At 39.2% G+C, this 15,824-nt stretch overlaps 1 protein-coding gene across 3 annotated transcripts in view; it reads left to right on the forward strand.

Moving 5' to 3' along the window:
* The window catches only part of ALG1 (ALG1 chitobiosyldiphosphodolichol beta-mannosyltransferase), a 36,548-nt gene extending 20,814 nt beyond the window's left edge, over window positions 1-15,734 (forward strand). The window contains exons 8-14 of one of the 3 annotated variants that reach the window (XM_087729166.1): window positions 929-967; window positions 2,172-2,231; window positions 3,149-3,259; window positions 3,907-4,021; window positions 4,870-4,945; window positions 8,309-8,463; window positions 15,457-15,734. In XM_087729166.1, the coding sequence (XP_087585292.1) occupies window positions 929-967; window positions 2,172-2,231; window positions 3,149-3,259; window positions 3,907-4,021; window positions 4,870-4,945; window positions 8,309-8,446 (539 nt within the window). In that variant the 3' untranslated portion in view covers window positions 8,447-8,463; window positions 15,457-15,734. Of the gene's footprint in view, window positions 1-928; window positions 968-2,171; window positions 2,232-3,148; window positions 3,260-3,906; window positions 4,022-4,869; window positions 4,946-8,308; window positions 8,627-9,174; window positions 10,407-15,456 lie in introns of those variants that run through there. The other 2 variants (XM_087729165.1, XM_014067267.2) reach the window with 2 other exon arrangements.
* Window positions 15,735-15,824: the final 90 nt, after the last annotated feature.

Raw genomic sequence — 15,824 nt, forward strand, 5'->3', positions numbered from 1 at the left:
GCAACCCAACGCAACCCAACGCAACTCAACCCAACGCAACGCAACCCAACCCAATGCAACTCAACCTAACCCAACCCAACCCAACCAACCTCCCTGTGGATTAAGACAGTGTATGGCTCCAAGTGTCGCCTTTGAAAGAGTCTGCACATTCATCTCAGAATTTTGGCATGATTGTGGACCATTCTGCTTCCTGTGGCAAGATAAATTAAAAATAAGCTTTATGATTGCCTTCCATCCTCTCTTGGCTAAGTTGGCATGCAAATAGAACAATCAAATAGGAACTTAACCATAGGGTTCATATAGCCATTCCTGAGATCGCTTAGCTGTGTTGTCCCTGCATATTTAAAGATTCAAATATAAATTTTAAAATTTAAAATGTTGGTGTTGCTGTGAGACCTGGTCCAATAGGTGACTTATCCTTCTGAGTTATTCTGAGATTGACAAATACAACAAAAAAATATTTTCTCATACGCACCCTTCCCCACACTCAAAAAGCAACAACTTTTCTTGGTGGATTTTAATCCCTATCTAAAGATGAGGATTGAGCATGATTTGAATTTCCAGGGTGGTGTAAATATACTCAAATACCAGTTTGCCTGATCAAAATTGAAATGTAACTTTTGTTTTCTTGCTTATAAAACATTTGTTAGCAGAGCTGGCCATTTTCTCTTAAGCAGATGTAAGGTGGCAGTTTAATTATATTTCCATTTGATGGGAGGTAAATTTGGATGGTCTTCCTTGGGCATCACAGCTAAAATTGAACACCATCCAATTGCTCTTAAGATATAATGTATAGAGCAACTTTCTCCAGTTAGTAATCTCCATAGGCTTCGGGATTACTATTCCCAATTTTTTCAGCCAGCATGATAAAACTGAACTTATAACCATGATGTTTGTATAATAAATTCTGGTTCTTTTCTTTTTTTAGAGGATGAAGATTTTTCCATCCTGTTAGATGCTTTAAAAGGTGAGTTACCAAGAAAGTTTTTAGTGTTTCTTAAAAGCCAGCCATCTTCACAGTGAATGAACAAGTTTTTTCTCGTTTGCTTCTCTGCCTTGAAGAGATAAGGTTAAGAGCAGTTATTGAGATGAACTTTCCTATCAGATCTTTGTCTTTGCTCGCAGGGTTGATGATTTTTTAAATTTTATTTTTAAAAATTGGATTTTTAAAATTTAAATCAGATTTTTTTATTTTTATCAAATTTATTTTAATAAAATGCTTTTGGAGTGAAAATCTATCTAAAGATAGTTTTCTATTTAAGATGCATTAATAATTTCATTTATTCAGCATGATCTGGAGCTTAGTTATATAGCATGAGGCTGTATATTCTGCACTCTTGGAACTGTTGGTGAATCAACCGCAGGTCAGAGGAGGAGCCACTGCGGGACAGAGATGACAGCTGCTCTTTAAAAATTATTATTTAAATCGAGTGGATTTAAATCAAGCCTTTTCACTAGTGATTTAAATTGACTTGATTTAAATCAAATCCACTCTGCTTGCTCCAGTAATAAAATTGGCTTCCAAAAGCCAAAAGTTATCATAATATGGGTCATTTTATAATATTCTCACCAGAGCTCTTGTCTTTTTTTTTCAAACCATACGGCCAAGCCTGATGTATAAATTCAGCTGGATCCTTTTCCTAACCTTGTCAAATGGAGCAAACTCACTTAATAAGGGACATGCTTAGCAGTGAAAATTTTGGGCTCAATTGTGGTTGTGTGTGTGTGAGAGGGGAGAGAGGGGAAAGAGAGAGAGAGGGAGAGGGGAGAGAGAGGAGGGGGAGAGAGAGAGAGACTTGCAATATCTGGCTAGTGTGTGGTTCATTATCACTAAAACGATTTTGTGGGTGAAAAGTTTTTGAAAAGCATAGAGAGAAAAAGCTGTTCAGATTTTATGCTTCTATTGTTTATAGGAAGTCTTTCCAATTTTGGCCCCTCAAAATTTGGCACCCCTAGCACCTTCCCTGCTTTATAGGATGCTGCATCAATCCTCTTTGCTTTCCCCTTTTTGAAATCAGAGTGAATTTGCGGTACCAAACTGAGCATATATTCCCTTTGAAATCTCAAGTCCAGCTCTCAGTTTTGAAAATTCCTGCCTTAACTAGTGAAGTTTGCCTTTTGTAGCCTACCCAAATAATTCCACATTCTTTGCTGTCTCTTCTTTTCCACAGAGTATGAGCACTGTGTCAGCAATGGAGCAAAGCTTCCTTCTCTTGTTTGTGTGATCACAGGTAGCACCTTTGAATTGTTCATTTTTCCAAAATTCTGCCCTGGTTTCTTCCAGTATTTTGAGCTGCTGCATAAAATGCTTTCGTTTAGAAGTGGGAGCATCTAACATTCAGCTACTTGTATGTCATCCATTCTTGTTCTGAGTATTTATAACACCAGGTCATAAAAATGATACAAAGTTGTTGCTTCGTCCCACAATCCTTTTGAAGAAGGGCCTTTCCTTAGGTTGGTTGTTTCCTGGCGGACATTTCACTACCAAACTAGGTAACGTCACCGTGTGGGGTTTGCTTTCAGTTCACGAGTGCCTCCATGAACACCAAGTAGCAGTCAGAAGACATGACAAAAATTGTTACTTTCACAACCCATGGGCAGACTTCTCCATTGTTTCAACTGGGAAACACAGCATCCTAGACCAAGCCAATTCCAAAAACACTGGAGAATTCCCAGCAGCCTGGCACTCCGATAAATCATCTATCAACAGGCACAGAGAGGTAAACAACAACTACATACCATTCAAAAAAGACAATCAACAAACCAAAATGGAACAAAAAGATCAAAGCACCTCCTCACCAGCAATTGACAACTAAATAAGCAGAGATTAACACCAAGATTAAACATTAGACCAACAATCAATATCCCAATCAAGGAACTGCCAACTTAGACAAAGAAGTGAATAATTAAACAGTCCAATCAAGGACCTACCAAGATCACTCCCACCCAACACTGATAGGACAAGCATATGAAACAACAGCAAACCCCACTCCCTACTAGCTCTGATGATGTTACCTACTTTGGTAATGAAACATCTGCAAAAAAACCTCCAAGCTCAGAGAGTGCCAAGGACCCCTCAATTAAACCCTGAGCTACAAATATTCTGTTCTGGTAATTTTTCCTTACATGTGTGTTTCTCTTATGAAAGGCAAAGGACCTCTGAAGGACCATTACACCAAGCTGATAGCTTCTCTGCACTTTAACCATATCCAGATTTGCACCCCGTGGCTGGAAGCGGAAGACTATGCCCTGTTGCTTGGCAAGAACATTTTTGTTTTTTCTCTTGTAGGATGATACTAAATAGATTTATTGGTTGGTTGGTTGCTGTGTTTGTTTCTTTCTTTATTTGTAAAATGCATTAGCCACTCTTTTTGCCACAAAGAAAATTATTAAAAAGATGTTGAGTCTTTGGAAACAGGGCAAAGAAGAGCATCTAAGATGATTAGAGGTCTGGAGACAAAAACATCTGAAGAACAGTTGTAGGAATTGGGTATGGCCAGTCTAGAGAAAAGAAAGACTAGGGGAGACATGATAGCAATATTCCATTATTTGAGGGGTTGCCACAAAGAAGAGGGAGTCAAATTATTCTCCAAAGCACCAAAAGGCAGGACAAGAAACACTGGATGGAAACTACTCAAGGAGAGGAGCAACCTAGAATTAAGGAGAAACTTCCTAACAGTGACGACAATTAACTAGTGGAACAGCTTGCCTCTAGAAGAAGTGGGAGCTCCATCACTGGAGGTTTTAAAGAAAAGACTGGATATCCACCTGTCTGAAATGGCATAGGGTCTCCAGCTTCAGCAGGGGGTTGGACTAGAAGCCCCCCCCCCAAGGTCCCTTCCAGCTCTGTTCTGATTGATTGAGCAGTTCTGTATCCACTGAACTCCCCTTCCTTTTCTCTTACAGGCTCAGCCGATTTAGGGGTTTGTCTTCATAAATCCTCCAGCGGTTTAGATTTACCGATGAAAGTGGTAGATATGTTCGGCTGTTGCTTGCCCGTGTGCGCAGTACGATTTCAATGGTAAGGGCCGTGTCGTCCTGTCCTCCGCCTCTCCCAGTGAATACCGTGTTCTTGTAAACAAGGAATACACAAAATGCCAGCTGGGATGGAATGTGTAGCTGGAGAAGAGCTGGAGGAAAATTTCAGCAGCACCACCACAGTTTCCCAGGGAGGAGGCAGTCCATTCCAGAGAGGGGCCCACAACAAGAGGTTGCCCAGCCATCAACTGCCAAGGAGAAAGAGGAAAAAGTTTCATTTTCCGCCCATTCCAGGAGGTGGGGATTGGAATGGGCGGAAAATGTGGCGCGCGGAAGCCCAAAACGGGGGACGCGGAGGCTGAAAATGGGATGCAGAGGTGGAAAATGGGGCTTGCGGAGGCGACAATAGGCTAAGGCAATCCCTGCAGCCTGAAACAGCTGATGGTCAGGAGGCCGATCCAACCGCTGATCAGCTGCTTGTGCTAATCAGGCTGTGCTGAAACTGAACCAGGCTGTTGGCCGTTTGCTGCAAGGAGGCAAATTGCTGGGAGGCAGCAATTTCCTCCCCAAAAGCTAGGTGCGTCTTATACTTCGGAGTGTCTTATACCCCGAAAAATACAGTATTCCAATCCACACCGGAATGCACCAGACTGTAAAAAATCGGATTGGTGGTTGCTCTGTTGAGTGCCGAGTCCTGCTTCCGTGTTCAGAAATAACAAGGACCCGCTACGCAATATGCATGCAGAAATCAAGTGCGGACTCCTTTGCACAATTCCAGGCACCCTCCTTTTGATCCAGAAAGGCCTTCCATACTGCAGATTGATTTTCTGCCCTCCCCCGCCCCCCATAGCTACTAATGAGATCTTTTTATGCACCCCAATTTCTTTGCAGTTTGCACGAACTGGTGAAACACGAAGTGAACGGCTTGATGTTTAAGGACTGGAGTGAACTTGCGGAACAGTTGAAGGTTTGTGGATGCTTCTCAGATTAGTTCTTGATAGTGTTTGATTTGAGTCGTTTACATAATGGTTGAATCTTATGATTTATCACTTCGTTGCTTGTGTGTAAACTGAGAACTTTGGCACCGGAGAATTTCCTTGTGTGCCCAATCACACTTGGCCAATGAAAAATATTCTACTCTACTCTACTCTACTCTACTCTACTCTACTCTACTCTACTCTACTCTACTCTACTCTACTCTACTCTACTCTACTCTACTCTACTCTACTCTACCCTACCCTACCCTACCCTACCCTACCCTACCCTACCCTACCCTACCTACCCTACCCTACCCTACCCTACGATACCCTACCCTACCCTACCCTACCCTACCCTACGCCTCCACTCCACTCCCTATTCCTATTCCTATTATTCTATTTCTATTCCTATTATTCCAATCCACTGCACTGCACTTCACTTCACTCCATTCTTTACTTTTTGGCTTGCAGTATTCTGCAGTATTTCTCAACTTCCTTTGAATCTGAGAATGGATGTCTAACACCAATCATGGTTTTCTTCTGTGAGCAGTTCCTTGATAATCCTACAACTTGTCATCTTATGGTGCTGATTTTGAGATGATCCACTGATCCAATATTTCCCTAAGTCCCATTTTGAAAAAAATAATAGCAATAGCACTTAGACTTACATATCGCTTCACAGTGCTTTTACAGCTCCTCTCTTAAGCGGTTTACAAAGTCAGCAATATTTCCTCCCCAAAATCTGGGTCTTCATTTTACCGACTTTGGAAGGCTGGAAAGCTGAATCAACCTTGAGCCAGTCAGGATTGAACTGCTGACTGTGGGCAGAATTAGCCTGCAAAACTGCATTCTAACCACTACGCACGGTGGAAGGAAGGAAGGAAGGAAGGAAGGAAGGAAGGAAGGAAGGGCAATAACACTTATATACTGCTTCACAGTGCTTTTACAGCCCTCTCTTAAGCGGTTTACAAAGTCAGTATATTTCCCCCCAAAAATCTGGGTCTTCATTTTACCAACTTCGGAAGGCTGGAAAGCTGAATCAACCTTGAGCCAGTCAGGATTGAACTGCTGACCATGGGCAGAATTTGCCTGCAGAACTGCATTCTAACCACCCCGCCACCATGGCTCCTATTGTCTTTATTATCCTAATTGCTGCTTCAGGAAGTCAGATCTTTTTAGGCTAAGATGGCAGGTATTCCTAGACCTGGCTGATCTCATTTTGCAACTTTTGTTGATTTTAAATTTGTACTTGATGTAATCTGTAGACCTAATCTGTGGTACAGACTGTAAACATTCTTTGATAGATTTAAATATCACAAGAACGTAAGGCTGAAAGAGATGTAGCATGCAAGGACATTTTACTAAATACCTGCAAGGAGAGGAGTTAAATGTATATTTAATTATCTTATAAAGTCCCTGGGGCCTCATCTATGCAATATCACTTTCCATCCTCTTAAGCTAGCCCATAGGCATACCAATTTATCGTTGTACGCCGGTGATCCAGTAATTTTCTCCTTCACCCTCTCAGTTTTCAAAGAGTTTTGCTAGGTTTTTTTATTGCAATAATTAAGAATTAATTAATTAACAATACATTTTGCTAAGGTTGAGATTACAGCCCTTTTTAAACCTTTTCTAAAGCAGTGAATCTGGCATCGATCAAAACCTTTAAATATTAAGGGGTGCAATTAGGAGGCTAATAGAATTGCCGTTCTAGTAAATAAATTTAATTCCTCTTGAGAAAAAAAATCTACACTAAGAAAATTGAAGGACTGGGTTTTCGTGTGATGCTGGGTGATTTTTGTGCTGTTTTTCCATAGTTTTTTTTTTTAACAAAAATCTATTAACATTTGCAATATTATTAATCTATCAGCAATCTATTAATATTAACAATTTTGGACCGCACAAAACTGTACAGTTAGTCCTTAATTTGCTATCACAATTGAGCCCATTTCTGTTGCTAAGTGAGTTTTGTCCCATTTTATGACCCATCTCACCAGAGTTGTTAAGTGAATCACTGCAATTGATAAATTAGTAATACGGCCGTTAAGTGAATCAGGCTTCCCCATTGATTTTACTTGTTAAAAGGTCTCAAAAGGGGATTACATCACCCTGGGACACAGCAACAGTCATAAGTATGAATCAATTGCCAAGCATTAGAATTTTGATCACGTGATCATGGGGATGCTACAAAGGTCGTAAGTGTGAAAAATAGTTGTAAGACACTTTTTTCATTGCCATTGAAAGTTTGAACGGTCACTATATGAGCTGTTCTAGGTTGAGGACTCCCTATACTATAGTTTTCATAATCCTTATATTTTAATGATACAATTTCATCATTTTAGTAGTTCTCAATGTTATTTTTCCACAAATAATAGAATAGAATAGAATAGAATATCAGAATGGAATAGAATAGAATAGAGAATACGGAGTAGAGTAGAATATGGAATAGAGTAGAGTAGAACAGAACAGAATAGAATATCAGAATGGAATAGGGATAATAATAGAATAGAATATCAGAATGGAATAGGAATAGAATAGAATAGAGAATACAGAATAGAGTAGAATATGGAATAGAATAGAACAGAACAGAATATCAGAATGGAATAGGAATAGGAATAGAATAGAATATCAGAATGGAATAGGAATAGAATAGAATAGAGAATACACAATTGAGTAGAGTAGAATATGGAATAGAATAGATTAGAACAGAACATAATATCAGAATGGAATAGGAATAGAATAGAATATCAGAATGGAATAAGAATAGAATAGAGAATACAAAATAGAGTAGAGTAGAATATGGAATAGAATAGGATATCAGAATGGAATAGGAAGAGAATAGAATAGAGAATACAGAATAGAATACGGAATAGAATAGAACAGAACAGAATATCAGAATGGAATAGAGATAGGAATAGGAATAGAATAAAATAGAATATCAGAATAGAATAGAATAGAATATCAGAATGGAATAGAATAGAATATCAGAATGGAATAAGAATAGAATAGAGAATAGAATAGAATAGAATAGAATAGAATAGAATAACAGAGTTGGAAGGGACCTTGGATATCCTCTAGTCCAATTCCCTGCTTAGGCAGGGAACCCTATACCATTTCAGACAAATGGTTGTCCAATCTCTTTTTGAAAACTTCCAGTGTTGGAGCATTCACAATTTCTGGAGGCAAGTTGTTCTACTGGTTAATTGTTGTAACTGTCAGGAAATTTATTCTTAATTTGATCTTAATGCTACTCGTATTGGATTGGTTTCACATTTCATCCACCACACTGCTCAATGCATAGCATTCTTTTTTATCATGGTGTTTTTTGTTTTGTTTTTTGTTTTGCCTTACAGATGCTTTTCGGTGAATTTCCTGCTGAGGAAAGCCAACTTGCTCTATTCCGAAGAAATCTTCGCCAGGCCAAACAGCAACGCTGGGATGAAAGCTGGGAACAGACAGTATTTCCTCTGTTTAGCAACAAATCCGATTAGCTTATGATAAATTACAAGTTAGTTGATAAATTATGTCTTTTTCCAATTTTGTATTGTCCTGCCAGTATTTGAAAATTCAAAAATTGGCATAAATCAAAATTTTATGACAAACTTTATGTTGAATTGAATTTTTTAAAAAATGACATTTTATTTTGGTAAATAAAACAAAAACCTTTCCTATTTTTGTCCCTTACTTGATCATATTCTAGGAAAATTCAAGTGCCACTTCATGGATGGAAAATAGCCTTATACAAGTAGTCCTTGACTAGAATACAGGAATACAATAGCAGAGTTGGAAGGGACATTGGAGGTCCTCTAGTCCCAACCCCCTGCCTAGGCAGGAAACCCTATACTGTTCCAGACAAATGGCTATCCAACATCTTTTTAAAGACTTCCTCCAGTGTTGGGGCACTCACAACCTCTGGAGCCAAGTCGTTCTACTGATTAATTGTTCTAACTGTCAGGAAATTTCTCCTCAGTTCTAAGTTGCTTCTCTCCTTGATTAGTTTCCACCCATTGCTTCTTGTCCTGCCCTCAGGTGCCTTGGAGAATAGTTTGACTCCCTCTTCTTTGTGGCAGCCCCTGAGATATTGGAACACTGCTATCATGCCCCTCCTGGTCCTTCTTTTCATTAAACTAGACATACCCAGTTCCTGCAACCGTTCTTCATATGTTTTAGCCTCCAGTCCCCTAATCCTCTTTGTTGCTCTTCTCTGCACTCTTTCTAGAGTCTCCACATCTTTTCTGCATCGTGACGAGCAAAACCGCAGGATTCCAAGTGTGGCCTTACCAAGGCATTATAAAGTGGTATTAACACTTCACGCAATCTTGATTCTATCCCTCTGACTTACAAAAGTTCATTTAGTAACTGTACAAACAGAACTGAAAAAAGGGACTTATGACCGTTTTCATAATTACAACCTTTGAAGCCTCACCCATGGTCACATAATCAAAATTCAGACGCTTGGCAACTGGTTCATACATACGACGGTTGCAGCACCCCGGGGTCACATGATCCCCTTTTGTGACCTTCTGATAAGCAAACTCAAAGGGGAAGTCAGATTCACTTAATGACTGTGAATACTAACTTATCAACTTCAGTGACTATATTTAACAAGTCCGGCAAGAAACGGAGCAAAATTCATTTGACAAATTTATCATTTGGCAACAACAATTTTCCACCCTGGTCATAAGTTGAGTACTACCTGGAATAGAGAAGAGCCTTCCCAGACTAAAGATGTGATTTTCTAACCTATTGCAGAGAGTTCTTGATTTACAGCCATTTTGCTTAGTCATTGTTTAAAGTTTACAACAGCACGGGGAAAAATGACTTTTAAGATTAGACCTGTCTCACTTAAACAATAGAAATTATGGGCTCAATTGTGCCTTAAGTGGAGGACTACCTGCACTTGAGCATACTAAAAAGCAGAAACATCACCTTGCCAACAAAAGTATGTAGTCAAGACTATGGTTTTCCCAGTTGCAATCCGGCTGTGAAATTTGGACCATAAGGAAGGCTGAGCACCAAAGAATGGCGGCCTTTGAACTCTAGTGCTGGAGAAGACTCCTGCGAGTCTCTTGGACTGCAAGACCATCCAATTGGTCAGTCCCAGAGGAGATCAACCCTGACTATTCTTTAGAAGGCCAAATCCTGAAGAGGAAACTCAAAGACTTTGGCCACCTAATGAGAAGGAAGGACTCACTGGAGAAGAGCCTCATGCTGGGAAAGATGGAGGGCAAGAGAAGAAGAAGACGGCAGAGAATGAGGTGGCTGGATGGAGTCACTGAAGCAGTTGGTGTGAGCTTGAATGGACTCTGGGGGATGGTAGAGGACAGGAAGGCCTGGAGGAACGTTGCCCATGGGGGCACAATGGGTCGGACATGACTTTGCAGCTAACAACAACACCTGTCCCTGAATTGCAATTGGCATTGGAATAAAGGTTTTGTGTGCTGGGAACCAGGTTGCTGCTTCGTAATCATAATTCTTATAGACTGGGCCCCTGACGTTCTTGAGATGTTGAGCCACAACTCAAAATGTTACTTTCCCTTGGCTGTGTGCCAAGATAGATTAAATTTAAAACACGGATGGCGAAATCACTTTTCTTAAAGAGTCTTAAGTGCCATAACAACGTACTTCTGAATTGCCCTACTCACTGCATGTGACTTTCATAAGTATCCGCAAAATATTTGGTTTCTGCATGAATTTTTCAAATAAAACGTCTCTGGAAATAAGATGTCAAAAAGTCCCCATTTAAATGCTTATCTGTTCTGGAAGGGAAAGGCAGCTTATAAATATTTAAATGCTTACACCTAGGTATAGATGTGTGTGCAGTTTTCTTCCATTTCAAAACAGCCAAATACTTCATGCACAAACTCGTTTGTCTCAACAATACTATATTCTATTTAAAAATATTCTTTTCATTGGGGTTTATCGCCTCCTTTTTCATCTCTATTAATGAAGCGGCCAATATCTGAGAACCGATCTCCGTTTTTTGAAGTGTTTAGGTGAAAAAAAAGCTATTGAATATTGCACTCCTGTAGTGGATAAGACTGGAAGATATCTTATTCATTCAAGATGCATAATTCACGGAAGGCTGTTGGCATTTAGTGATAAATTCTTGTTCTTGAATTCTTACTGAGAATACTGTATTTTTTTTCCTTTGTAGAAGAAATTCTTTTGTTGCAGTAAACTGTAAGAAATGGAATTGTTGGTTATTTAAATGTTAAAGAAGAACAGAAAAAGCAGAATTTTCTGTTCTCCGATAGGACTGATTAGATCCCACTGTCAAGTGATCTAACTGCGAGTCTTACGTGAAAGTCGTTTTTTTTTTTACTGCCCTTGGTTCTTTTTTGTAATGGAAAAAAATAGAACATAATATCCCATGGTTGGAAGAGACCTTGGAGTTCTTCTAGCCACCCACATAATCAATCCATCTTTTTTTGAGGTGGTTGTTGTTATGTAAGCTCCCAGTTGGGAGAGCGAGAACGTTCAGCGAAGTGTTGTGAGAGTTGTGTTGGAGAACACACAAACCAGCATACAGAGACACTGCAGTTTAAATAGGCTTTTACTTTTGTGGAAATAGAGGTATCAGAGTCCATCAAACAGTCCAAGTCATACACGGATAATTCAGTCACTCATCAATGTCTTTCAGTTAAGGGATAATCCAAATAACATAGTCCAGTATCATATAATCAGTCCAGTAATCAAGGTTTGCTAAAAGTTGCAAAACTTACAATAGCTCATGGCTCTCAGATCAGATCAGCCCAGCATCTAACAAACAGAGAGAGAACTAACAGTCATTCTGGCTCCCTCTTATGGCCGATTGAGGAAAAACAGCAGCCAATCACATTTTACAGTATGCTTTAAAGAAACAGTTACAACATTGTTACATGATTTATATATTGCCAACCCAACCGTTAGAATTATATCCCTAACAGTTGTTAAGTGAACACACTGGTCATTTGGTGAACCAAGAGTAATGGGCTACTTTTGCCCAAAAAGCCAGAAATAAATGCAGGTTTTTGGCACAAACTTCATGAAATGATGGCACATGACCATGGAACAGGACAGGTGGCAGTGACTGTGGAGCGATTGTTAATGTGCGGTCATCTGATTATGGAGGGTGTCCATTAGAACTTCAGAACTGGATCATAAGTACCCGAGTGAAGTCCATTGAGACTTCAAACATTTCGTTAAGTGACCGGTCATAAGTCAGAATCAGAATAGAGCAGGAAGGGACCTTGGAGGTCTTCTAGTCCAGCCCCTTCCTCAGGCAGGGTATCCTATACCATTCCAGACAACTGACTGTGCTTAAAACCTCTGGTGATAAAGATTTTAAGTACCCACAAATATTGAGGCAAGCTGTTCCACTGGTTAATTGTCATCGCTGTTAAGAAGTTTCTCCTTAGTTCTAGGTTGCTTCTCTCTTTGATTAGTTTCCATCCATTGTTTCATGTCCTGCCCTCTGGTGCTTTGGAGAATAATTTTCCCCCCTCTTCTTTGTGGCAGCCCTTCAGCTACTGGAACACTGCTATTATGTCACCCCTAATTCTTTTTTTCCTTTAGACTAGCCAAACCGAAATCCTGCAACCGTTCTTCATGTGTTTTAGTCTCCAGGCCCTTAATCATCCTAGTTGCTCTTCTCTGCACTTTTCCCAAAGTCTCAACATCTTCTTTTTTTTGTAATGTGGTGACCAAAACTGGATGCAGTATGCCAGGTGTGGCCTTACTAAGGCTTTGTAAAGCGGTACTAATACTTCATGTGATTTTGATTCTATGCCTGTGTTTATACAACCCAGGATTGTGTTATCTTTTTTTTTGCCACACGTTGCTGGCTCATGTTTAAGCGATCGTCTACTAGGACTCCAAAGTCTCTCTCACAGTTACTGTTTTCGAGCCAGGTTTCACCCAATCTGTAATCTGTCAAGGATTACCTTTATATGGTTGATTTCATGCAGCATCTTACCTAGGGTTGTGACATTGGGTCAATTTTCTACACAAGCTAGTAATTTAGAACATCCAAGTGGTTTCAGCAAAAAGTTACTGGTTCCACCGTCAAGGTCTCCTTAACTCCCAGAAGTTTATTTTGAATTAACACTGGAATCTGCCTTTTAGCCATTGTACAATAAAGAATATTTCATAGATTCAAATCAATACCCTTTTAATATCTTGCCAAGCAAGGGTACTATTAATCTTCATATGCGATGTATCTGTAGTCAATTTACATTTATATTTTCTATAGAAATAATGGGATGTAGCTGGCTGATTACATAGGTTGATTACTATTTTCATCATTAGCGTATTATAAGAAATCAGACCATACGGGGAGGTGGGGGGAAGTAATTTTCTCTCTTATTTTTCTTTAACTGGTTTCAATTTATATGTTAATTTTTTTGTTAAGGCAATGGACCATATTTATCATGCCCATTTTTCTAAGATGACCCGTTAGATATACCCAGTATTTTCTGTTATTAATCTAGCAGCATTAATAACAAGTGTAATAGTGCCTTACTTTTCAAATTTGTATTCTTAACAGATAATGATAACAAAAGCTATAAGATGTTTTCTTTATTCTTTGATTAGTAATTAATGGGATTGTCTGAACTACTATATCCCCATTTTACAAAAGTTTGTGGATGATCAGCACATAAGTAAAATGATTTTTTTTCTTTGCTATCTCTTTAACATTTATTCCTTTTTTTTATTACGTGTGAAATGTTAACTGGGATTAGATGCCGAAAGTGTGAAAACCTGAAATGTAATTTCCGCAAAGCTATTGAGAGAAACGTAGGAATTTTTGTCCTTCCATACTTGTCATTCATTTTTGGGTATTTTTCTACCAAAAGCTAAGGCTTTCTCCTGGTTTCAGCCTTTAGTAGAAGTTTGTGAAATTGTGCACTATTAGGAATGGAATGGAATGGAATAGAATAGAATAGTGATTGGACACACAAGGAATTTGTCTTTGGTGCATATACTCTCAGTGTACATAAAGAAAAATAAAATAGAATACATTCATCAAGAATCATAAACAATTTAGTGGTAGTCATAGGTTACTAATAAGAAATCAAATTATACTAGGAAACAAAACAGTATAAATTTTAAAGATACAAGCAATATGGTTATAGTCATAAGTGGGAAGAGATAGGTACTAGGAAGGAAGAAAATAATAATAGGGATACAGTCTTAATAGATAGTTTGACAGTGTTGAGGGAATTATTTGTTTAGCAGAGTAATGGTGTTCGGGAAAAACCTGTCCTTGTGTCTAGTTGTTCTGGTGTGCAGTACCTTACAGCGTCATTTTGAGGAGAGGAGTTGAAACATATTAATGTCCAGGATGGAAGGGGTCTGTAGATATGTATTTTCACAGGCCTCTTTTTGACACGTGCAGTGTCCAGGTCCTCAATGGAAGGCAGATTGGCAACAATTGTTTTTTCTGCATTTCTGATTATCCGTTGAAGTCTCTGTCTGTCTTGTTGGGTTGCAGAACCAAACCAGACAGTTATGGAGGTGCAGATGACAGACTCAATAATTCCTCTGTAGAACTGAATCAGCAGCTCCTTGGGCAGTTTGAGCTTCCTGAGTTGGTGCAGAAAGAACATTCTTTGTGGTGCTTTTTTGATTATACTAATTTATTATTAATGACTAATAATATACTACATTGCTGGGGGTACATTTGTGTATGAAGCAAGCATGTGTAAAAAAAAAAAAGCCCATTAGCTCTTTAATATTTTGTAGTTTCTGTGCATCCATCCGATTGTACAGATTCTTTCAGTCAAACATCATCTTGTAGGAGCAGGGAAAATGTTAACTTCTCTGTTGCAATGTATTTTCTCAAAAGTAAAAAAAAAACCTGGTGTAGTTAGCGTACTGATATTTGTAGAATATTTGTGGCGCAGGGCTGAAATGTGGGGTCCTTGGTGCTCTCTGAGCTTGGTAGTTTTCTTGCAGATGTTTCATAACCCAACTAGGTAACATCATCAGTGTTAGGAGGTGGGTTTGTGGAGAGGAGGAGGAGGAGGATGACTGTGGGGTCCTTGGTGCTCTCTGCGCTTGGTTATTTTCCTGCAGACATTTCATGATCCAACTAGGTAACATAATCAGTGTTAGAAGGGAGTTGGGTTTGCAGCGTAAAAGAAGGAGAGAAGGACGTGGAGAACTGTGGAGTCCTTGGTGCTCTCTGAGCCTGGTTGTTTTGCTGCAGACATACATGATGTAAGCCTTTGTTTTCAGTCAATTTATTGTTTCATTCTGCTGCCATTAAAAACATAGAGGATGAACTAGAAGCAGAAATATTATGAACTATTTTGTGACTGAGGAGAGAGAGATTTTTAAGCCCCTCATTCTCAGACTCGCCTATCTTGAGGGATTGTTATGGGGGGTAAATCTGGATGGTAGAGCATGGATTGTTAGTCTAAACTGGGTGAAAAAAGATGAGAATACTTGGATATTAAAGTGAAAAATCAGATCAATCCCCTTTTCTGTTTTAATATTGACTGTTTGGCTCCCACAGAAAAGAACTACGAATGCTTCCGAAATGTCAACTTTTGCGAAGTTAAAAACTTTATCCTGCAAGAAGCACCTTCTAGAAGGCGGACCAAGGAAATATATATAAAGGAAGGAAGATGACCTTGATAGAAACACGCAGAAATTGTTATATAGACACCAGTGTTAAGTGCTCAGAAACAAGACAGCATTTGGAAATGGCTCATGTAGAGAACCCCTAGATTCACAGGAATATGAGAAAGAAGAGGAGGAGGAGGAAGAGGAAGGTACAGAAGAATCAGATTGCAAGATTCTGTTCTAAAAGTCAATCTCAATTAAAAACAGATGGCGATTGATTACCTGTTGTGATCTACTTCTCCGGGCTGACAATGTTGC

The sequence above is a fragment of the Thamnophis sirtalis genome, unplaced genomic scaffold (assembly GCF_051295495.1).
Source record: "Thamnophis sirtalis isolate CommonGarterSnake01/CBP01778 unplaced genomic scaffold, rThaSir2_p1.2 scaffold_14, whole genome shotgun sequence".
Classification (NCBI taxonomy): domain Eukaryota; kingdom Metazoa; phylum Chordata; class Lepidosauria; order Squamata; family Natricidae; genus Thamnophis; species Thamnophis sirtalis.